This window comes from Neolamprologus brichardi, chromosome 16 (assembly GCF_056152115.1).
Source record: "Neolamprologus brichardi isolate AB-2024 chromosome 16, ASM5615211v1, whole genome shotgun sequence".
NCBI lineage: Eukaryota > Metazoa > Chordata > Actinopteri > Cichliformes > Cichlidae > Neolamprologus > Neolamprologus brichardi.
Genome location: NC_142119.1, coordinates 21,450,574 through 21,473,860, shown reverse-complemented (window position 1 = coordinate 21,473,860; position 23,287 = coordinate 21,450,574). Strand labels below are relative to the sequence as shown.

The window sequence follows — 23,287 nt, the reverse complement described above, 5'->3', positions numbered from 1 at the left end:
GCTTTGGAGAGAAATCAGATTACTGGATAACTCTGACATATTGTTCGTTTATGTTGTGGGAAGCTGCAGATGACTGACTGCTGACAGTAATCCTGGAACCTACACAGTGAGCTTAAAATAAAATTACACCTACAAACTTGGTAATGCAGCATTAGCTTATCAGCATGGTTGTGGCATGTCTCCATAATAATATTAGTAATGATAATAAGTTATTTTTGTACAAGAACCAGTGTCATCATTTAAAACATTGATTCATTAGATATATGATGCTTCTTATTGCATTTGTTTTACTTGGATAGCGGCAAAAGCAGCAAAGTTGGTGGGATTTGGTTCTTTCACAGGATTCTGTGTAGTGCAGCGGAGCTGTTTGTGCAATGAAAACAGACAATCTCTTGATCAAATTGTAATTTTTTGTGTGTGTCTTTTTTGTTTATCCTTAATGACAAAAAGTGAATCAACCAGTATTTTTTCTTTATCGTCTTTATTGACAGAATTACAGTATGTAACGCTATTGTGTCGGCTGATCGGTTAACAGAGACAAATAACGAGTTTTTGCGGAGCATCATGATTAGCTGCAGCATGTTTATGTAATCATACTGACATATTTACATAGTGACTTGGACAGTTCTCTTATAAACTGTCTCACTCTGTCTCTCTCTTCGTCATATCATCTCATTTGTTTGTTCCACACAAAAGGCCTGTTCACTGCAGGAGCTTCTGTAAAAGCTCCTGCAGTGAACAGGCCTTTTGTGTTCTTCTCAAGATTTACAAAGATTTGAATACTACTGTATTTAATCCATCTCAGTTGGCTACTCTAACTTGTGTGTGAATGTGTGTATTAGAAGCACAACACACAAATATAGCTGCACAGGTTTCTTCTCATTACTTTTATGGTAGACTTACAGCTTCCATTTAAGCTGTTTTGCAAGAGTAGAGTGAAATGCAAAATTTGTTAACAAACACGGAAATGGTTCAAGAAGCAACTTGATTAGATTTGCATTAAACTGGTGAAGCTTCCAGACTATAATTATGCTGTGGTTGTATTGGGGAAACATCACACTAGGGGAAACAGTGGTTGGAGAATGCAGTAAGACCCAACTTATTGAAGCTGTGAGCCGTGAACTTGCTGCCTCTGAAATGGTTGCTTCGAAGATCTGTGGACGCTCACAGTCAGCTGCAATAAAACGACAACAAGCTATGGTATCATTGTGCTATCAGTTAGAGATGAGTTACATGCAATCTGTATGCAATACAGGCAACACAGGTGCCTTCCACCAGCTAATCTGTGTGATCGCTCAGAGTTTGTGTATGTCGCATGTTCAGCCTCTGGGTGACCAGCTGGTCAACGCAACTACCTGTAATCGGTCACCAATACCAAAAACTTTTGATGCAATCAGGCAACCATTGATTTTCCTTATATACAAGAAGATTGCTGTCCTATTTACAATCTATTTTCCTATTGTGACTGCAACACAATAGTATCCACGCTATTATTCCCTGTATTTCATTGGAATCACAGCTGTCTTTTTCCATCTCCTTTTTTCACATCTACACTCCTGCTGTTTAAAGTCAGTTACGTAACATGAAATTATGATATAATTATAAAAGACTTCAACTGGAGTGAACAAAAGGTGCGCTCTTTTTAGAAATGGACTCCTTTCCTTCAATCTGATCGCATCTCAAAGTGACAGCCTGTCACTTTTTCAGTAAAAGTCTGTTTTGTAAAATGTGTTTGTTTACTTAAAGTAGTCACATGATGCATGTGATGTAGCGTCGGCCAGTGCGTTAATATATATCCTGGAGGTTTGTGTGTGTAGCCCTACCCGCTCTGTATCATTGCCAAAAAACAGCTGGTCGAGCGTTGTTGTGCATGCGCAGTAGAGTGTGCACAGTGTGTGTTTGTGCACATTCGCTCAGATACACAGCAGGCATCTTATGGAACATTAGTACTTGAATTTAAACAGCTGTTTGTAGCATGATAACATGAAGCTGAACGGTGATGTAGATTAGTAGATGAAGCCAACTGCGCGTGAGTCACTGTGAGTCACTGTGAGTCACTCACACAGTGTTGTGTGTAAGACACCAGTCACTCATTCAGCTGGGGCAGATTGAGAGCAGGTGAGAGTAGGATGCTGTTTCTTCACTAAGTGCTGCTTGACTTGGAGCTGTTCACATGTTTGCTTGTACTTTTCTTTTATTTGTCTGGTTATTGATTGTCTCTCACCGAAGCTTTGTGTACCGGCGTTTGTTTGTTGTGCCAGCTGCTTGGCGCTGGGAGGATAAACAAAGTCAAAGCGAGAACTGGACTCTCTTCCAGTTTTAGGGATTGTGTAGTGGGAGGAGGGAAAAGGAGGGATTTAGAGAGAGACTCATAATTACAGGCAGAAAGCGAAGCCTGCACGAGAGGAGAGAATCTAACTCATAAGTTATTAATTGTTATAGCTCTCATCTGTCTCTGCCTTTGTCATGTACTAATTTATGTAATTTGTCTTTCAAGTCCTCCTCACTCTGACAGTTTTTTTCCCTCGCCTTTCTCATGTTTCTCTCTCGTTCCTTCTTTCTTCTTCTGGCCAGCAGTGATAATGAACTGTATCAGTCTTTCAGCAATCAACGGACTAGATGATGCTGAAGTGATTACTGCAGTCTTTTGTCATTTGTTGACTCTTAAACTGTGAAATTACAATCAATCCTGTTTACATGGCTGCCACTTTAGTCCAGCCAACCTATGCCTCAACCATCAAAATAAAAAATAGCTGCATGAATCTTGATCAACCACTTAATCAGAATTTTCTTTTGTCTTGATTGTCAGTTTCTTTGGACTTCGTCTAAGGCGAGAGAATTACACTTTCAGAGTGGGGAGCTTTTTACCATATTTGAGGGCGTATTGAGCTGACTGAACTCCCAAACAGATCGTGTTTGTCTTTATAACTGCCTACATTCACGATACAACTGTAGCTAAATCATAAATTAATGGGGATGACACACGTGATTGGCACGGAGCTCAAAAGCAGATTGCAGGTCTTGTCACACTGGTGGGTGACTGTTTCAGATCTTTGAAACAAACAAGTCGTCATACGGGTTTGAGCATTACTATAAACATTTTATTTAATGGCTGTAATGCTTTGATTCATATAATCACTCAGAAAATGCCTGAATTTTGGTGTTGACAGCAAAGCAAAGCATTTTTATGTGCCTTCCTTTGAAGAAAAAAATTGCTCTTTTTTTTTGCTTTTTTTTTTTTTTTTACAAAAAAATGTTTCCATTTTCAAAACTGTTTCATCTATGATTTTTTTCTTTCTGGCAAAAAATAAGTTGCTCTTCTATACAAAACCAGCTGATTAGTCACTACCAGGTGAAAATCAAAAGTTTTGGTCTTTTGCATCGTATACTTGTGTGTTCATAAAATACTCCAGCGAAAAAATTCTGAAAACAAGATTCAGCTTAGTGTGAGCCAGCAACTGAACACAACAGGTATTATTTTGTTTGTGCTTGTTAGTTTAAAAATGAATGGGTCAAAGATGAAATTGCCTGCCATGTCTGAAGCCCATAAATCTGATTTATAAGAACATGCAATTCTGCACTTGTGACTGTTAAGTCAGTGCCTGGGAGCTGCTGAAGCTCACAGGCTCAGCATAGCTTGTTAACACCTGTCTGTTATTGAGTCACCCTGACATAGCTGACTGGTACTGGGACTGATACCATTTTACCTTCATCTGTTCGACCTCTGTTCATCATTGTATATTCAATTTGTTTTCCACTAATGCACTGTGACAGGCCGCAATGTCCTTGAAATAATTGAGGCAACCTTTTATGTCACTGATGCATAGTAACAAACAATCAAATGAAACAAAGTGGTGCTTTAGTAAGACCAGTAACAGGATAAATGAGAGAGGATAATGCTGTTTGACCTCTTTTCTGCATTTATAGGTAGTTTCTCTGTGATCTGCAGCATTGTGCAGAGAAATGCTTAAATCTTCACCCTGCAGGCAGCAATCCACCTTAGAATTAACTAACATTGATGCTATGTTATTAACTGGTATTAAGAATATTAGATAGTTTGCCATTTAATTTAAACCTGGCTTGAGCTGCTACTGTGTAATGATCAGATTGCACAATTATTCCGTTTAGAAGGTGATTCAAAAAGATTTAACACATAATGTGTGTGGCTTAGGAAATATTAGTGTAGTTATTAGTTCAGTAATTTGTCAGTTGTATTAGTGTAGCTGTCTGTAATCTTGTCAAAAAGTAACAAAAATATTGTTTGAGGAAATTTGGCAAATTTCTCAGTGCTGTTTAATCTTCTTGTTATTAATATAGTTTAAAATATTATTTTAAAAGCGAAACATGGGCTAAAGTATTTAATGGTTTGATCATGTTTGACAGCAGTAGACATAGATCTATACCCATATGTCTCTCATTGCTTTAGTAGCAGTTCAAGAAAACCAGCATGAGTGCTGCGCCATGCAGGGGATCAGTTTGTCTGAACTGTGTTGACATTCAATGAAATACTCTTGAGAAGGTAGATAGGACAGGCGTTTCACCATCTAAATGATGTAGCTGTTTGCATTGCCAATGAATATACGTTGACCTTTTTGATTACATTTGAGTGTAACTTGATATGTACTCTGTCAACACCAATACTGATACCAATACTAATCTTACCATAAAACCTGCAGAAAAAAATGTGCATAAAAATATGATGAAAATAACTCTGACAGCAGATTGTAAGAGTACACACAGAATGCAGGGAGAAAAATATAGAAAGCTTGGGCAGTATGTTAAAAATTGTCTACTGGCAACCATCAACAACAGATAGTTGCAGTTTTTTGATACATGTGCAGTGCCACCCACTCCCCCATGCATGCACATGCATGAATGAGCTTGCTGCAAAAAAATAAAATAAAATAAACTCACATACTTGGGATTATTTTTGTATTGGACCAGACAAATGTGATAGACTGAGGCACCAGATGGTAAACCCTGGCAACATTTGGTCACTGAAGAGAAAAGTGTGAAAAATGTGTACTCCCAGATTGGCTGGCCAGAAGTTACTGGAAGTTGCTGGGTGATGCTGAGTTAAATCAGTCACAGAGAGGGTCCTGCACCAAAAACGTCTTTGTGATTGCTTTGGCCACTAGCAGAATGCTTGAGTCACCTGTAGTTTGCTGGGAAGAGGCCAACTTGTCCACAAACACTTTCTAACTGAGTAGAAGTGAAACTTGAAAAAAACGGTTACCGGAAAAAGAGCCTGTTCACTTTCAAAGGAAAAGTTGCACCTATTGAAACATGCTGGCTTTAGCAGTAAGAAGCTCTAAATTTGAAGGTAGAAATTCTCAGATTCCAGTTTGTGACACACTTTCTCAGGTTTCGCTACCTCTCTGTGGTTATTTCGTAAGTGGTTGTAGACAGATCTTCCGTTCAAACTATGGGTGACTACAGCAGTCTGTTAGCAAGCAAAGCAGTGGGGAGTATAGCAACCACTCACAACTAGTGGGGAATAATTGTTTTTCCCTAGGGACCAGTGGTTGCCAGGAGGTCACCAACCAGTCTCTGGGAACTAGATGAAGAACACCTTGAAGCTTCTGAATGAACAAACACATGGGGTTAACAAATATCATTAAGTTAATGGTGATGCACACCAAGTTAGCAGCTAGCTTGTCTAGTATGGATTGAGCTAGCTTCTTAGCTCAAAAATGTTTTGGACACCATACAATACCAGGTCTCCATGGGACTAGTCATTACCAATGAGAGTCTCAATAAGTGTCTCCACTGTCGTTCTCCACAACCTAAAGGAAGAATCTTGCTCCAGTATTCATCAATTGTGCTCTACAAGTTAATTATTTTTCATGCCCTCACAGCACAAGTCGGCAATGGGCTCGACCAATTGTCATGAACAATTATGACCAAACCTAATATAGAGGATTTTAAATTGAATCCCAAATGAAGAAAGTACTGTCAGTAGCACAATTACCATAAATTAAAAATGATACCAATGTAAGAAAAACAGGACAGATTAGCAAAATGATAATAACACTTTGTGCAGTGAAAAAAAATCAACAAAACAGAACAAAAAAATACGATTGCAGCTGTTAAACAGATCATTTAAAAAATACACGAAATAGCAAATTATGTTTGGTGTACGTTTACTTGAGCACCTTGTGTCAATAGCATGATACAATATATGGGATTGTAAGTAGCTGGAACAGATTTACACAAATAAATCTATCACATGGAAATGAGAAATACTTAATTCACAGTCTCCTTTAATATATAATACCTCACACTTCACGGTGCTAAGTGCCTTTGGCGTTGCCTTAATTAGGAACCTTTCCTGCACCTTGGATCCTTCACCACTGAACTCAGTTGAAGAGATCACACGTAAGAACAAATGTACTCACTCTCTAGAGTGTCAAGCACAAAATTCATGGAGGTAACACAGTTGCAGCATTGACTGACACCTGAGGGTGATGATGGCAGAGTGACCGCTGTGTCAAAGTGAATGAAATTTATGATCTGTGCATCAAACGCTGCCTTAGTGAAAACCTGTCAGTGCTGCACAGAAGAAGAAGAGAGCCTCAGTCTCTACCAGAAACAGCATGTGCTACAGTGTGAGTGACTTTGAAACAATAAAGACATAGATAGATAATGCCAAGAAAACAGATTGTGGATAGTTACACAAGTGACTGCAGCCGTGCTTTCCTTTGACAGAGATTTAGATGGCTGTTATATACAATGGAGTCCTTACATCTGTTGTTTTTATCTCTTTTCTTCACTCGCTGCTTACTTGCGGCTGCAGAGAGATAGAAATGATCATTACGTGTCACCAATTTATTGTCCTGTCTCTGTTGCCACAGACTTGACTTCCCTTCTAGGGTGATGTCTCACTTTGAAACTCTGTTTTACAGTACCTCATGTTCCAGTTTTCCAGCAAGCCACCGCTTTCTGATACGGCATCTTAAGTCTCTATTACTGCAGGCACAGATAACATGTGCCATTAATGCTTAAAGACATTTAGATGGGAAGGCATGACATTCCCCTGTCAGAATGTACTGCTGTGCGATCTCTATTTCAAAAGTGATAATGGGATAGTCATTGTGTCATCCCAAAAACACTTTACTACTTGGCTTGCAAGTGCAGTAAAGATGTGAATTTGTCTGTTGTCTCTGTGTTTGTGTGCAAACACATGTAGCAGTACGATTGAATTACTCTGCATAGTGCAGTCTTTGCACACACTCGAACACAGGCACCTGATTTTACTCCGGTAGTTGTTGTAGTAGTTGCTCAAGCTGTACTTTGCATACGATGCAGCGAGCAGTTGCTTTGACCTGATTTCCTTTGACAGGAATTACTCGAGTATCCAGTCTGACACACATACACACAAATCTAACTCCCAGTGTGTCTTTTCTTTTCCCCCAGTCTCTTTCAAGTTTGCTCTGTTACTCCTCACTGTTCGCCACCAACGCAGAGTGAACCTCACCTGCTTCTCACGTGCTTTAATCCCATCTCTGCTCGCTCATATTCGACAGCGATTGTGCCTCAAAATCTCACACGGGAAAATCAGCATGCTATTCAGGCTGTAGACAGATTTCTAAAACGCGTGTCGCAATCCAGATTGATTCACACACTGCACACCCTGTTAACCTCTACTACCATCATCCATATTTTTTAAGTGTGTTTCAGCTTCTCTCTGTTCTTGTTCTCGTTGTGTCTCTTCTTCCTCCTTCTTTCTCACATTCCCATCCTGCACAAATCCCTTTTTAACACAAAGCTTAGTAAATGCAAATCAGCCTTAAAGGACAAAATCATAGAGATCGCCCTACAGACACACATAGTTCATATTGCACCATGCCCTGTGGTGTGTTGCTGCATGATAGGTGCATTATAGTGGCATCTAAACGTACTGCGCTCAAGCTCCAAGGTTCTATAAACTATCTTTATCGGTAGTAAATTTGAGGCTAGTTTAAAACCGCTGATGAACACTTAACCTGTCACCACACCAAAAGCCGCACTGCAGCAGCTTCGCCTCTCTTTCTCTCTATGTCTTTAGCTGTCCTATCAAATTTAACACTCCCCTCTCTTTTTGCCTCTTGCTTATTTTTCTTTCTCTTGCTCCCCCTGCTGTGTCTGCAATTCTTCAGTTTAATCAAACAGCCCTCCTCACAATCTGTCTGTCTCACTCTCTATGCGTTATATCTATAATATAGGTTAGCTCAATGGATCCTTTCTTGCCGCCTTTTTTTTTTTTGGGCTGAGAAGGTAGAGGATAGTCCAAAGAAGCGTGCATCTGCATGAGTCACTGCCTATGTGTGTGTGTGAAGAAAACCAGGAGGGGGGTGTGTAAGGAGGCGAAGAGCATTGCGTCATTGGGGGTGTGTTGAACAGGAGGTGGGCTGAGCCGGCTGCCAGTCAGTGACGCCAGTGGAGCACGTGTGTTGGCTATGGCTGGGAAGACGTTGTGCAGCGGTTATCCGGCTGTAGGCGAGAAGAGCTAGAAACAGCCGCAGCTCCGTGTTGCCGAAGGGGTGACCGAGAGAGTGCATGTCTGTGTGTGTGTGTGTGTGAGAGAGAGTGTGTGTGAGAAAGCGAGAGATGAACCGTATGCATGTAGATGCTGCATGAGCTGCAACCGGAGCTGCTACTGGTGGTGGTGAATAATGCAGACAGGGGAACAGAGTTTGGATAGCATGCAGTGAGCCAGATTAATAATGTATCGTGCCGGTTATGAGCTCTGCTTTAGTTAGTTTTTCTGGAACCTGTAGCTGCCTACTATCTGCCTGCCTTCCTCACTCACTGACTCCCCCGCATACCTTTCTGCCTGCCTGCCTTTCTACCTGACTGTTGGACTGTCTGACTTGCTCAGAAAATGTCTCACTACCATTTCATCAAATGTTGTAAGTAGCCATTCAGCAGTTCTATATTTATGCATGCAAGTAGACTTGTCAGCCATGGGTGTGTGTCTGTTGCATTAGCACTTACTGTATGTTCAAGCTGCCATACTGTATGAGTTCACATGCTTAAGAATTCTGGTCATTTGCTGCAGACGCAGCAGCGGTGTGGTCTAAACTTCCAATGGGTATTTGTGCCCCCCCGTGTGTGTGTGTGTGTGTGTGTGTGTTCGTGCAGTAAGTGGGTGTGTGAGCTTGCTGCAGAGAGCTGCTGCAGATGAGTGAAGTTGACCGGTGAATGCGGCAGGTAGCAGCAAAACGAAGGAAAGAAAGATGAAGTAAAGCCACAAAGATGCAGCTCCCACGCGTGTCTGGCATATTCACATCACACTAACAGACTCACAGAGAGAAAGTGGTTTCAAGGAGAGAAAGACAGATGGAGAGAAAACTGATGGTGGTTTAGAGGAGCACGGGAGAGAGGGAGGGGATGGCATTATTGGGAAAGGGATGGAAGGAGTGACATAAGGAATGTGGCCAAATTTTGAGTGATAGATGCAGATATTTGAGAGGCAACAGCAATGAAGACTGGAAAAAGGGAGAATATAGGAGGAAAGATAATTGAGTGCTATGATAGAGGTGATGCAGGCTGTCAAAGTCTCTCCTTCACTCTAAGAACCCACCTCACCTCTTAATCATCCACATCCCCTCTCCTACATATCCTGCATATTTATGGTGTCTGCAGCTTGCAGACACCATAAATGTGAGTTTGTGTGCATGTAACTGTGTATGTGTATGTGTGGTATTTTGCAATTTACAACCTCCTGCAATGGTGTTTGTGTTATTAGCCAAAGCCTGCTGGAGCCTGCATGGGATGCTCTACATTTAATCAATAACTGATAGCTTGGAGATGGCAGAAGAAGAAAGCTCACGCTTTCTTTCCCCGTCTCTCTCTCTCTCTCTCTGTATATCCACTTAATCCATATCCCAGATTCATTCAGACCCATTTCCGATTAGTCCTTTCCTGGTCTGGTGTATTTGTCCACAACCATTCATCACATAGTAGCAAGAGTCAGTGTCTCTTGTTATTTTAACCACTTAGTGCAGACGTTATGTTCTAATATTTGAAAATAAATTGCAGGTCATTAAAAGGTGATGTGATGTGCACGAAATTTTATGTGGAAAGTGAAGTGCACCTTACTAGAAGCTGAACAAAAATGTTCAGTTTCTAGTGATATACTCTCCTCGTTTTTAGCCTATTTTTATACCCATCTATCTTACATGCTTTGTACACCTACAGTTCATGTGTGGGCTGTCTGCCCTAATATGTCATCTTATTTGTTGTCTGTCATGGACTGGGAGTTTATGGATTTGTGTGACTGTAACCTTGAATGTATGCTTAATAGATGATGTATTGGGGTGACAAAGAGTGTGGACAAAGAGGATACAACCAGGCTGACCAAGGAACAAGCAGTAGGAACAGTGAGGACAGAGACTGAGGCAAGAAACAGTCAGCTGATCAGAAAACGATAATCAATATTATTGGGGGGGGGGGGGGGGGGGGGGGGGTATTAAAAAGTTCAAGTTATTGAACAAAATATCAGTATGATCTAGATGTGACTGTTGCTGCATTTGTTTTTATTTTACGTAAAAATGATTAATTGTTGTAATCAAGGAAATAACATGCCACTTCTTCTCCTGGGTTTGGACTGAAAAGTATTCTGAGGTGTGCGCATGTGTATGTGCAGGTGTGATGCACTACACGTGTCTGGTCTTGATGGTCTGTTTCATCTTTTTCTTCTTCTTTTTTATCTTCAACTCTGCTGTGAATGGAATAGATGCGATGAAACAATACACACCAGTGTCAAATTAAAGGAAAAAACCCTTAATCCTTGAACGCCTACAGCAAGGTCATCCTCTGATATGTCGTAGGAGGTATTTTGATGCCACTGTTAAGATTCACGTGTATCTTTCCTGTGTAGAGTCACTATAAATTAATGCAAGATTGCTCAAATTGATCCCTTTTAACCTATCATGAAGCATTCCTTTCCTGATGGTAGTGGTCTCTCTCAAAATTATAATGCTCCCCCTTCCGTAGGTCATGAAGGATCACTGATTGGTTTAATAATTATAAAGTTAATATGAATCACATACTGTCTTCGCAGCCAATAACTCTCAGCAAAATTGAAGATCTATGTGAGACTTTAGATGAACGACCATCATGTGAGGGGATATCCTTTGGCAGAGTGATGTCTAATTCCCCACAGAAGAGATATAGAGACTCACTGAATTAATGTCATGTTGCAATTAAGCTCCTCTGTAGGCATGTGGTGACCCAACACATTATTAAAACAATTTATGATGGCTTTTCCTTTAATTTGTCACGTGTGCATATAAGAACAGGAGAAAAATAAGGCAACAACTGTGGGACTGAGAATGCAAGACTGTGTGTATATTATTAGAAAAAGCAGTAGGTTGAGTGTGTTTCTGTGTTTCAACCGTTAGCCAAGTTCCCAAAATAAAATACAGTTGAAGCACCTGGCATGAGCAGTATAATAATGACCCCCACCCACCACTCCCGTCTGGAACTTGAATACAAAAGAACGCTTTTTTTTACATGTCTGTCCAGAGCAGATGGCACTGATGTATTGTGAAGGAAGTGTGTGTGTGTGTGGGGTGGGGTGGGGGCAGGTGTTTAAATGAATGTGTAGATGTATATCAAACAAAAACAAACAAAAAAGGCACACAGAAGCATCTTTTTGTCTGCTAGGACGTCTTTGTTTCTGCCTGATAAAAATCTGAACACACCTCGGCCCCTTCGAATGACAGCTTCTGGTATACTGTAAAAAGTAACAGCAATGTACTTACGGCTCGACAGTTAAGGACTTCTTTTATTGTTAGGTTGCTTTTTACTGTTGAAAGAAAAGCCTCAGTTTAAAGTCTCAGAAAGTTGGCTCTAGTGCCAAGATTCTCAGGTGGTAGAGCAAGTGCTGGACTGGGGAACAAATGTGCATATTGTGCATATTACACTTATATGAGATAACTTGCAACACTCTCTAATGTGTAAAAACAATGGAAAACTAACATCACAGATACAAAGTAAGAAACAGACAGAAAACACCCTGGGACAGAAATAAAATAATAATGTGTGTCTGATACTGTTATTTCCTCTGACGGTAAAGTGTGACCAGTCACAGTCTGGAGCTCTGGAAAAATAAGATATTTAAGACCTGATAAAGTTGTGACAAAGAAACAGAAGGTGCTGGAAAGCATGCAGTGCTTCAAAAGTGCCCTGCTAACAGTATTTTTCACCTGCTGAAAACACTGATGTGTGCTCAGTCACCCTAAAAGAGAAGCAGACAGATGACAGAGAGAAAGAGCGCTACATCAGTGAACAGACAAAAATACTCAAAGTAAGAGAGAACTAAATCAAAAGTGGGCAAAGAAGAAAAAAGACAAGCACAATAAAAGAAGAGCAGTTTGAGAAATGTAAGGAGTGGGATATAACATGCCCAAAGAGACATAAGTTAGTGAGTCATTGTCTGTGCAAAGACTATCTTGTCTTCATGTTTTGCTTGTCCTCTGGGCTGACTATGACCTGAATTTGTCATATTATCAGTGCTGTCATGACAGTTCGGCTTCTGTTTGCACTTTAACTTAATTTGTAACAGATTATTATTCGTAAAAGTGTTAGCATCTTTTGATTTTTTATATTTCTACATGAGCTCTTTTGGTCTTCCGAGGCTCGGCCCACCTGCTGTAGAGTCCCGCTACTTTACATCACCCAAGCAGACCAGAATAAGTTTAGCAGCTGCCTTGTGATGAGATCTGTTTGGCTACGTTCCACTGAGAGGCAGATAGATTATGCACAGTCAGAAGATTTGATACACTCTGTTAGGACAGAAAAAAAACAGCACATAAAATATTGTGGTGTCTCGCACAACCCACCCCAGAGCTAAACAATGAGCAAATATCCTTCACAGCCAGGATGCTAAACGATTGCCTGCACACAACTGGGCAAAATGCTGACACAAACAAAAAAGGATGCAGCTTGGTTTAAAAAAATGTTTTTAACAGTGTAAATCAGGATGCCATCATTCGCAAATTATTAAAACTGTTAACTAACTGAAAATTACCTGAGAAAATCATGTAGTCATTAAATGCCTGCAAAGGTCAGGGCAGGAAGATTGGAAAGGTCGTGTAATGAAAACAAATAAAAGAAATTAGACTAATTAGTAAAATGATTGGCTATAAAAAGAAAGAGCATCCCAGAGAGGTTGATAGTTTCAGAAGTAACGATGGGAGGCTTTTACCACTTTGTGAAAGAGCGAGTGGGAAAATTGTTCAGCAATTTCAGAATATTTTTTTAAATTTAAAACCAGCAAAGAATTTATTCTTTTATGTGCAAAGTTTAGAGCTGTACTAAACAAAATAATCACACTTACTCTGCACTAATTGTTTGGCGTATGGAGTGCAGCATATTTTCTAGAATTATTGTCCTCAGTGAATTATAAATAAGCATAAAAAGGAGCTCTTGATTTGTTTCTTATATTTTATTTTTGCTTTTGTGCCTTAAGGCAAAGCTACACAGATTTTTTTAAATGTTTTTTTTCTCTTATTTGTTAAGCACATTAAGTTTACATAATAAAATGTGCTTTATAAATAAAATTGCTATAAAAATCTGATATTTAGAGCACACATTACCGCTTCAACACACCTGAGGACATGGATGCTTCTTATTATCTGAGACATGTTTAATAAATCAATAAATAAATAAGATCTCAGTGTGCTAACTACTTTTTTTTAAATGTAGGCATTCTGGATAATAACTTTCTTCTAATTTATTCTGAACAACTAAATTCATAAGAAAACATCTGTGATGTTTGGAAGTGAAATGTTTTGAATTCATCCTCATTACTTTTTAAAGGGTGTGTTTGTGGTTTAATTTTCCTCTCGCTGGGGTGTTGATGATTTGTCCCAAATGATTGAGTAGCAAAGTAAGCTAAGACCAAAATACACATATTTACTGTAGGGCTTTTTCTTTTGGTTCAGTATCTTGGTGAAGAAAGCTGAAGAACTCAGCTGACACTGTTTTGTTGCTGTGAGTATTTACAGTTATTACATAAAGATATCCTCCACTATGACCCAATGCTATCGCGTTACATCTCTTTAACCTCATTATGCTTGACTGAAAACAAGATCACAGGCCAGATCCGATCACTGAGCACCTGCCTATATTCATTTGTTATCCAAAAATAGAACTACATCAGCTGGTGATTCAGCATAAGAGCTGCTGAGGAAACAAGCAATAAAGCAATAACAAATTCTGCTATTCCCCCTGTGATATCACTTTCCCTTCCAATGAGGGAGACAGCTTGGTCTGTGTAGCAGCTGCTACTGATAGACGCTGGAGTTTGTACAGCTGTGGTGGATGAACGTGTCAAAAAAAAGGAAAAAAAAAAAAGATTACTAGAACAAATCAAGATGAAAAATGACAGTTCTGCTGCACACTGATGATATGTTCATACTTTTCAGCAATGAACTGTGAAAAGGTTTATACTTGACATTTTGGCCGAAAACGCACCCACACAGAGTGCTTCTTTGACATGATATGATTGAGTCGGCGTACGCTCTCTGCTAAAGCTGAACAAATGTAAACATTGCATACGTTTGACCTAGCAGTCTCTATCGAGCTGGCCAAGTACAAAGCTGTGAAACCGTGTGGGTGATAAATCCTCGACTGCTTTTGATAAAGTGTTGTCTCCTTATCTGAGTAACACCGGCTATTTTCTGACCAAGGCTCGTTTGCATATCATCCAAAAAAATCAACAAATCGAGCCTGAGACCACGGCCCTAATAATAAATCTGGAAGATTCAGAGTATCCACGCTTGTCTCTGCTTGTCAGGAACAAGACTTAAAATAAATGACATGCACAGCTGCATCTTTAGGTAAATTTGTTTCTGTTTTTAATCAGAGAACATTCTCTCATTTACTGTGTAAACTATCATGGCAGACTTAACCATGTGGGGACCATGTGGGCACCGTAGCAATTTTGCTCTTTTGTGTGGGGTGTCTGGGGCCCTCCACAGTGGGCCCACACCAGCACCAATAGGACATGTTTAGCAGGATAGTGTTTTCACTCATTCACCAGATTGTCCTCCTCACTGAAGCATGGACAGCTTGCCTTCAGAACTTGAATAAAAACAAATCTTATGTAAAAAAAAGACAAATGACGCAACATAATTTCTTTTGAGATAAAACATTGCTAATGTTATTTTGCTGTTTCTGGCTTTCTCTCTTTGTCTCTAGGTTGCTTCCAGCTATGTAACGTCTTTCGCCAGAACATGGAGATAGACCAGTGTCTGCTGGAGTCTCTTCCCATTGGCCAGCGCCAGAGGCTGGTCAGGAGGATGCGCTGTGAACAAATAAGGGCGTACTACGAGAGAGAAAAGAGCCTTCAGCGCCAGCAAGGTGGAGTCAAGGTTCGAGCCCTGCCCACGCACCGCAAGAAGCACCACGTCCGCTTCAGGCCCGCCGATATTATACAGGATGCCATCGTTCATCATAATGACAAAGAAGGTGTGTGTTCGGATTTTTCTGCGAGTGGGCGTGTCTGCTTCTGGTTAACATGAGGGTGACAAGAGGGTAGCAGAGATGGCAATACCTGATTTTGAGAGCAAAGTGTTGAAAAAAAATCCCACCTACATCTGCTGTTCAGTGACACTGACAGAGAGCTAGATGACATAAGAATGTTCTTCAACAGATAAAGAAAGAACATGTGATACGGCTGTTTGATTGGCTGATAGTTAATAGTCCATCAAAGCATTTAAAAATGGTTAGAAAGCTTTCTTGTGGCTTCTGTGATTTTACTGATGTCGGTGAAAAGCGCCGTTGTCTGCCCTCCTGTGTCGGTTTCTTTGTTCCTGTCTGTGTGTGTGTTTATTTATCTGTTACCAGCGAGAGAAAAAGGAGTCTGCAAGCTTTCCTCAGACAATAAAAACACACTAAGTTCTGATGCTGACATCATTCTGTCACAAAACAAGCCTCTTGAAATTTAAAGGGTATTCACAATTTACTCCAAAAGGCACATCTTTTTGTCCAACCTTACCATTTTTCTTTTTGTTTATGACAGTCACTTGCCAGTCACCGACACATCTGTCTGAGCATATCTCCTTCAGTCCTTCCGGCAGACTTTGCAGGTCACTGTGTTAATCTCTGCTCCCTGGCTGCCAGTAAGATTCAGCTGGGGTCTGTGGGAGCAGCTGGTGTGCCACTGCTAAAGCCAACCTGAAAACAGGGTTCATTGGCTTGGCATGGATTGCATACTCCTCTGCCTAATCACCTAAGCCCCACCATGGTGCTCAAGTGGTACCAGGCCACCGTTTGTCTTGCTATGTGAGGGCTTTGTGACCATTTGGTGCTCAAAACAAAAACTGGCTCCAAATGAAACAAAATAGTAGATTCATGCAGAGGCGTCTGTAGATAAGGGAACACTTTATATCTTTGTCTTTGAAGAAAAATACTGCCTTAAAGATTCATCAGCTGTTCTTTTTATGTTAGCCTGTCTGGTTCTTTTGGGTCTGTGCCTCTGCGTAAGGATCTGTCCAAACCACTTAGAGTTAACACTTGGAAGTTGGATCCATCAACATTCAGTACTGTATATCCTGACAATGCCTCTTCTTTAGTATTCTTCAGTGGTGCTGGTGCTCGAAGTGATACGTTTTTCTCACTATCTCTGCTCGTGTTAGCCTTTTTTATAAAGAGTGATAGGATTTGCTTCAGGCCAGGACTGTCCCCAGAGTAATGTGGGAACATATTTGGCACTGGCAAACTTAAACTTAGGGTTAGAAATTAGCAATAGCTATGGACTCTGTGTGCCGCACATCAGTTTCATGCTCTATACTGGAACTATAGCTATGTGTATCATGCCTGGCTGATTTCCAAAAAGCTGTTGTTGGGGTTTAAACACAGTCACCATTTAAGCAGTAGATCATATACTGTATGACTGCCAAAAAAAGCCAATATTTTAATTATTTTATGCTTTCAGCATTACGATTACGCTATCATTTCATGGATCCCTTCTAGAGTAAGCTCAAGTGATATACTTGTTAAAGATACACTTGTATCTTTAAAATGTCTGTTATCTTGAATACATTTAAATATCTCAACTTAATTTGTCAGCGCCGTCTGCTCCAGACGGTGATGATTATTGAAAAATAATTAAAGATGTTTAGGTGACTCATAGCTCTTTAAGAAACTGTGACTGAAAAAGACACAAAAAGAGAGATTAGCAAATAAGACTCAGCCTTAACTAAAAAATAAAATTTAAAAAATCGAGGCACGAGGTGCTGAAACTTTGTCTGCTGACACGACAGCCAGATAATAAGAGATGCACACACACTCTACACACACGCAGTCACAAAAGGATTTTGTTTTTCTTATCATTCGTCTTGTACAGGAAGTAGGAAGAGGGAAGGGCAAACACACAGAGAAAAGGAAACATTGGAAAATGGATGAAACTAAATAACAGCAACAAAGATCCTTTTGGACTACGAAGGATATCGCAGGGTTAAGGTTAGATATACCACGGACACACAGCTCTAGCTGTAGATCTGAGAATACTGCACGTCATCTTCGTTCACGGGTTTATCTGTCATATGCAAACATCTGGCTCGCTTGTGTTTTGACATTTGGTGAAACTGCTTCTTTTTTTTAAAGCAATCATCAGAATGTGAAGCTGTTGCTCTCGTAACCATGGAACCTACTACTAATATTTACCATGTCTTAACTTTCCAAAAATGCTATTTAATGACATTTTGAGCTGGTTTCTCCAACTTTGGTTATCAAATCTTAAGAGGTTTTTGGTACCTTTTTTTGATTGGTACCATTCAAAAACTCATCTTAAGACACCTGTGGACTGTATCCGCATCTTTCTTTGAAGCACTTTCTTTAAAAACCGAAATCTCATGAGCTCCAGTTTTGCACTGTGCACCCCATTCATATATCAGATCTTACACAGAAAATCACCAGTACTTTGTTGTGTTAGAACGATTTGTTGTTTTCTAATGATTATTGTTGTTTTGCATGCATGTGTATGTGTGAAGCCTGCAGCTCTGCTTTAGAACATCAATTCTTTGGACCAGTACTGTTTAATGGCTTGTCATTTAAGACATTCATAGCCTCATGATCCTTTAGTGTCTCTTGTTTCCTGGCCTTTTTAGCTCCCGCAGACCTCGGGTCAAACCTACTTTTCTCCTGCTGGCAGTAAAGATTACCTGTATTATGCAACCGTATGCATTCACAGTCCCCTCAGTGGGGACTCCAACTCAAGTCAGAAATATTGTTATTTGGATCGGTTTCTGCACCAGTGGGCGAGCGTGTTTCCCCTGTGCCTGTGCTGCGTGTCTGTTCAGTGTGCACTATATGGAAGTGTAATTACTGTGTGAAGTGTGTCTCAATGGCCATCTTTCATTATTGATCAATGTGTATAGATCCATCCTGCAGGCACAGCACAGGGACTCATAGTGCAATCACTTCTCCACAGTGAGGAAGTCGGGAAAGTGGAGGTAATAAAAGCTTCCAGTCATGTGGAGTGTTTCGGAGCACTCCTTAGAAACATATCACACCTAAAGTACTAAACACCATGTGTTTATATCAGTGAAGCAAAAGCTTCAATACAAAGTTTAAGGAATCTACTTGACACTGCCTGCGAAATACATTTTAACTCAAAGGAATTCTCTGTTATATCCATAATCATAACTATATCCATCTGTTATCATTAGATACTGTGTACTGTTTGTGCTGGACCACAGTTGAAGTCACTGTGATGTGTAGTGTAGTCTTATGGGAAGTTTCAGACACTTAGCTGTGTTCTGTTAGCCTTCCATCTATATATAATCTCCCCTAGATGGTGAAACTTAAACCAGAGAGGAAGAAAAATAAGTAAATATGTTAGGGATGTTAGGGAACATCACTTGATATCTCCCTCAGTGCACCACACTGGGATTAAAAGGGTGTCAGACATCTGTCATGTTTTTGACAGAACAGGGCCTAGGCCCACAGAGCTGATAGAAAAAGAAGCCCTTTTTCTGCCATCCTTCATAAATGTGCTTTAATGACAACTTCTGTCATGTTGCAATGAAACTTTACACTGGAATTCATACTTCTCTGACCTTCTAATATTAAATGTATACTTCATTTGATGAGTCATGAGTGTCCCTACAGAGGCTCATCCAGACAGGTAAAATGAGCAAAGGATGTGAATGTTATGAAGTAATTTCTTACAGTTGTGCTCGGTTTGAAGATGGGATTTAATTTAGATGTTTTTTTCTATGTTTGAGTATTTAAATTAAAATTACACAAAGGAAGAGAAGTACACATAATGACAGTTTCCCCTAAAATGGCCGGCTGTAAAAACGGATTAAAATGCATTCACATTCAATTTGCGGTCCCACTTTCCCTTTACTGTCACAAATAAGCAATTTAAATTTTTCTTTTCAGTCTGCAGGCATGATTTTACGAGGAGAATTCCAGTGCTTCATTGTAGAAAAAAGAAAGCGAAATAAAATATGCACCAGCACCATTTGTCTGAGAGTTGTCTTTTAGAGTAATGTGTTTCTTTCACTGGAGGACGCAACTTAAACAAAGTTGCAAGTCCACATTTATGGAGGGGTTTTGTCTATTAAATACTTCAGATACTGTGAGCGTGCATTGCCCCCCTTCGGTGGCATTTATTACATGGTTACAGAAGCTGAATTCCATTACATGGCCTTTTCTGGGGATAAGTAGGCAGTGGTTCCCTGTTCCATCTTACAAGACTCATTATCTATTTGAAAACTCTACACTTGTGTTTTTCCATCATGAATGAAACAAAGGAGGAATGAAAAACTCATTTCAAAAACATGGGGCAGTGAGGTGAGACGGCCCCCCGTTTGTGATCATGACTCTGTGATAAGGACCCAAGAGACAGACGCATTTATAAGAGTAAGGGATTTGAACGTAATCTCATATAGGGCTGCCAAGGAATGATAGTTTACATGAGAAGAATGTGTCTGGTTGCCATACGAAGAAAATTGGCAATGCTGATGTAAGTGGCACATTATGGAGCACACATTACAGAGATTTGATCAGATTCATAGAATGTCCCGGTGCAGCAAGAGAAAGAAGAGCCAGAGAATTGAAAAGAGAGCCATGAGAAAAGTACATCCAACCTTGCACTGTATCTGCACAACAGTCAGCGTGAGGCATTGTATCTATTTCAAGCAGTTCCAGTTCAACAATATGTAAATCTAATTTTCCTGAGTGGAGAACTGCTTTTTTAACAGTGAATTGCACATAATTTGCAATTTACTGAGTAGGCAAAAGGTCCTGGAGAGCTCTATTCAGGTGCTGAACACAAGCATGAGTTAATATCTAAATGAAAGCATGGATTTTCAAGAGAGCTACTGATTAACTTCGTGTACAGTTTTATGTATTGGCTGTAGCTGTATTTATAATATCTTACTGTAGGGATGTAGCTGTGAAGTATTTTTTCCATGGAAGAAGAAGAAGGCCAATAAGATGTCACAGGTTTGGCTTTTAAGAATCTGAGTAGTTATCAAGGTCATAATCCTCTATTCATGTCCACCTGTCAATCTGTAGCTAATTTAGATTTCTCTCTCATCTTTCTCTCTCTCTCCATCGCGCTTACTCTTTTTCTATCAGGTCCTATGTGGTTGCCATGGAAACTGCACATACGTCTTAAACAGCTGTTTTGTGGTTGTCCAGAAATGATAGTTGACTTTAGTTTTTGCGTACTCTTCATTTCACTGCCTGATTGAAGGGTGGCACACTTACATACACCGACTCACATATAAATTTTAATAAATATATAAAGACAGTTAATGTTGTGGCTGTGCTGTGAGATAAATATATAGCTGCTGCAACTCCAGGGTTCCTTTTGCATTTTAGTTACGTGATAATGTGCCATCACCTCATAATGTAAAACAGCTTGTCGTTAGTAGCTTTAAGACAAACAGTGTAATGTATCCCTTTTGCTATTGACTTGTCAAATGGCTTTCTCCTTTTGTAGTTAAAATCCTATTACCTAAGCTGATTATTGGGATTATAGAGTTATTGAGAACTAATTTAGTCTGTCAAGCCATGATTTAAACTATGGATTCACACTGTTTCATCTTTCTTCAATAAACTTTGTTTGTGTTAATCGTTACTTCTGTGTATGCAGGACTTTGACAGATCCTTTGCGAGGATGATTCCATAGGAACAAATGGGGGATAAAATTAATAAACATTCAGGTTTTTTTGGAAGCTCATGGTATTAAATTTGACTTTCCCCTGCCTACTGTTTCTGCACTTAGTTATTGTAAAGACTTAGTGACATAAAAAGACTCAAACTTTGGGTGACACCTACCTGAGCTGTCTAAATCAGGCTTCTGAAGTTCTGTATAAACTTTATCTGAACTTTGGATTATACCATGTTTATGCTGAGAACAAAGTCTTGGGATTTTGTTTGCTATTGTCTTCCATTATTTGACGTACGTTAGACAGGGATAATTGGATGCCCCTAGTTTGACTTGACAGGAATATTGCCTACAGGAAGCAAAACTTGTTTCAGTGTTCATAGATAGATAGATAGATAGATAGATAGATAGACAGACAGACAGACAGACAGACAGACAGACAGATAGATACTTTATTGATCCCACAAGGGAAATTGTTGTGTTACAGCAGCATTATAAAGTATAAAGTATAAAAATAGTACAGTCTGCAATAAACATCAGTTAAGTTAAAGTGCCAAAGGCACCTGGTAAGAGCCTTATGCTATGGAGATATATACAGCAATGATCAAAAGCGAAAAAAAGTACAAATGAAGTTAGTTTAAAAAAAAAAAACAGCAAAAGTAAGACATTGTAAGAAAGCAGTGAAAATTACAATAATAAATAAAAACTGTTATATTAATCTAAGCTACATAAAGGTATAATACAAAATATGTTTGGGATCATAAGACACACAAAGCATTTTTAAATGAAAGCCTTCAATATTAGTGATATTTAGCATAGCTGGCAGCTTTACTACTAATGCACACAACAGATGGACACGCGTGCAACAGTACTATTGATTCCCGATGACCATATTGTCGGACAAACATTTTTTCCCCATTTGCTACTTGATATGAACCACTTGACCCTTGACCTGTCTGCAGCTGTGGGCCATAAAATTTAGGCAGGTTGAATGAAAGCTCCTAATTAACTAACTCCATCAGTTGGGTCATTTTAAAACCCGAGTCTATCCTAACCAGGAAAATATACCAACCTTCAATATACCAACTTTTACCATTTGTGAATCACAAGATGCTTTACATTCTTAAAAACTGCCCTTCTGAGTTCACTGATGAGTTGTGATATATTGTTTAATAGACAAGAAAGCAGGAACATTATCAATTCCCCCGTAACTAATTCAGCTTTAGATGTACTTTAATTGATGTTTTACAGTCTTGCGTCTCCACAGCATATGGAGACTTGAGGAGATAATTATACTGATTGGATCCAGCACTGGTCTGTTTATTACTCATCAACCACTTAAATGCTATTAAGCACTGCAGCCATGAGAAGGATGGAAAAACATTCTTTGTATAATGTCTGGCTTGCTTGATATGCGTGCATGTGCCTCTACAATGATAGGCCAACCAAGTGATTAGTGAATATCCTCTTCTTCCATCTCACCCTTTCCCCTTTCTTATACCAACACATGAACCCTCTGCACACCAACCCCCTGCATGTCCTCCTGCGTTACATCCATCAACCTTTCCTGCAGTCGTCTTTTCCTCCTTTCTGACGACTCCATGGACAACATGCTTTTCTCAATATATCCACTATCCCTGCTCTGTATGTGTCCCAAATGATCTCAGCCTTTAACTTTGCCTTCAAACTGCTCAGCCTAAGTTGTCACTCTCATATACTCATTTCTAATCTTGTCTTCAGGTCTGCCATGTCCAAACCATACATCATATTACGTTAGATTGATAAATGTATAAATTATTGAGATTTTTTTTGCTTTGCTTAATATCTGAAGATAATTCTGAATTTTTATTGCCAACATTGTTAATTGTTCCGTGATTTCTGATTTGGTGTTTTAGTTCGTTAACATATACTGTAGTTGTGGATGGTGTGTAAATGCACGATGCACACTTCAAACAGTTATCTGTGTTTATAAAATACACATATTTATTGCAGGTGAATCCATTTGCAATGCTAGTAAATTTTAAGACAGTAATGTTTAACAGATCCTTTCCTTTAGATTTTTGCAAAAACTTTAAAGTGTAATATTTTGCCATGGCTCTGTGTGGATATTCATGTATGTGCTAATGCAACAGACTGTATGCGTTTGTGTATGTTTCTGGAAGTATG

At 39.5% G+C, this 23,287-nt stretch overlaps 1 protein-coding gene across 8 annotated transcripts in view; it reads left to right on the top strand.

The window, feature by feature from the left end:
* Nucleotides 1–23,287, top strand: part of myo16 (myosin XVI) — a 101,478-nt gene that overhangs the window by 10,052 nt on the left and 68,139 nt on the right. For 4 of the 8 annotated variants that reach the window (XR_015720782.1, XR_015720783.1, XM_087853096.1 and 1 more), the window contains exons 1-2: nucleotides 8,449–8,891; nucleotides 15,193–15,462. Coding sequence is in view for 6 of the 8 variants with exons in the window: in XM_087853096.1 (XP_087709222.1) it covers nucleotides 8,864–8,891; nucleotides 15,193–15,462 (298 nt within the window). In the remaining 2 variants the exon portion in view is untranslated. Of the gene's footprint in view, nucleotides 1–8,448; nucleotides 8,892–15,192; nucleotides 15,463–23,287 lie in introns of those variants that run through there. The other 4 variants (XM_087853101.1, XM_087853099.1, XM_087853098.1 and 1 more) reach the window with 1 other exon arrangement.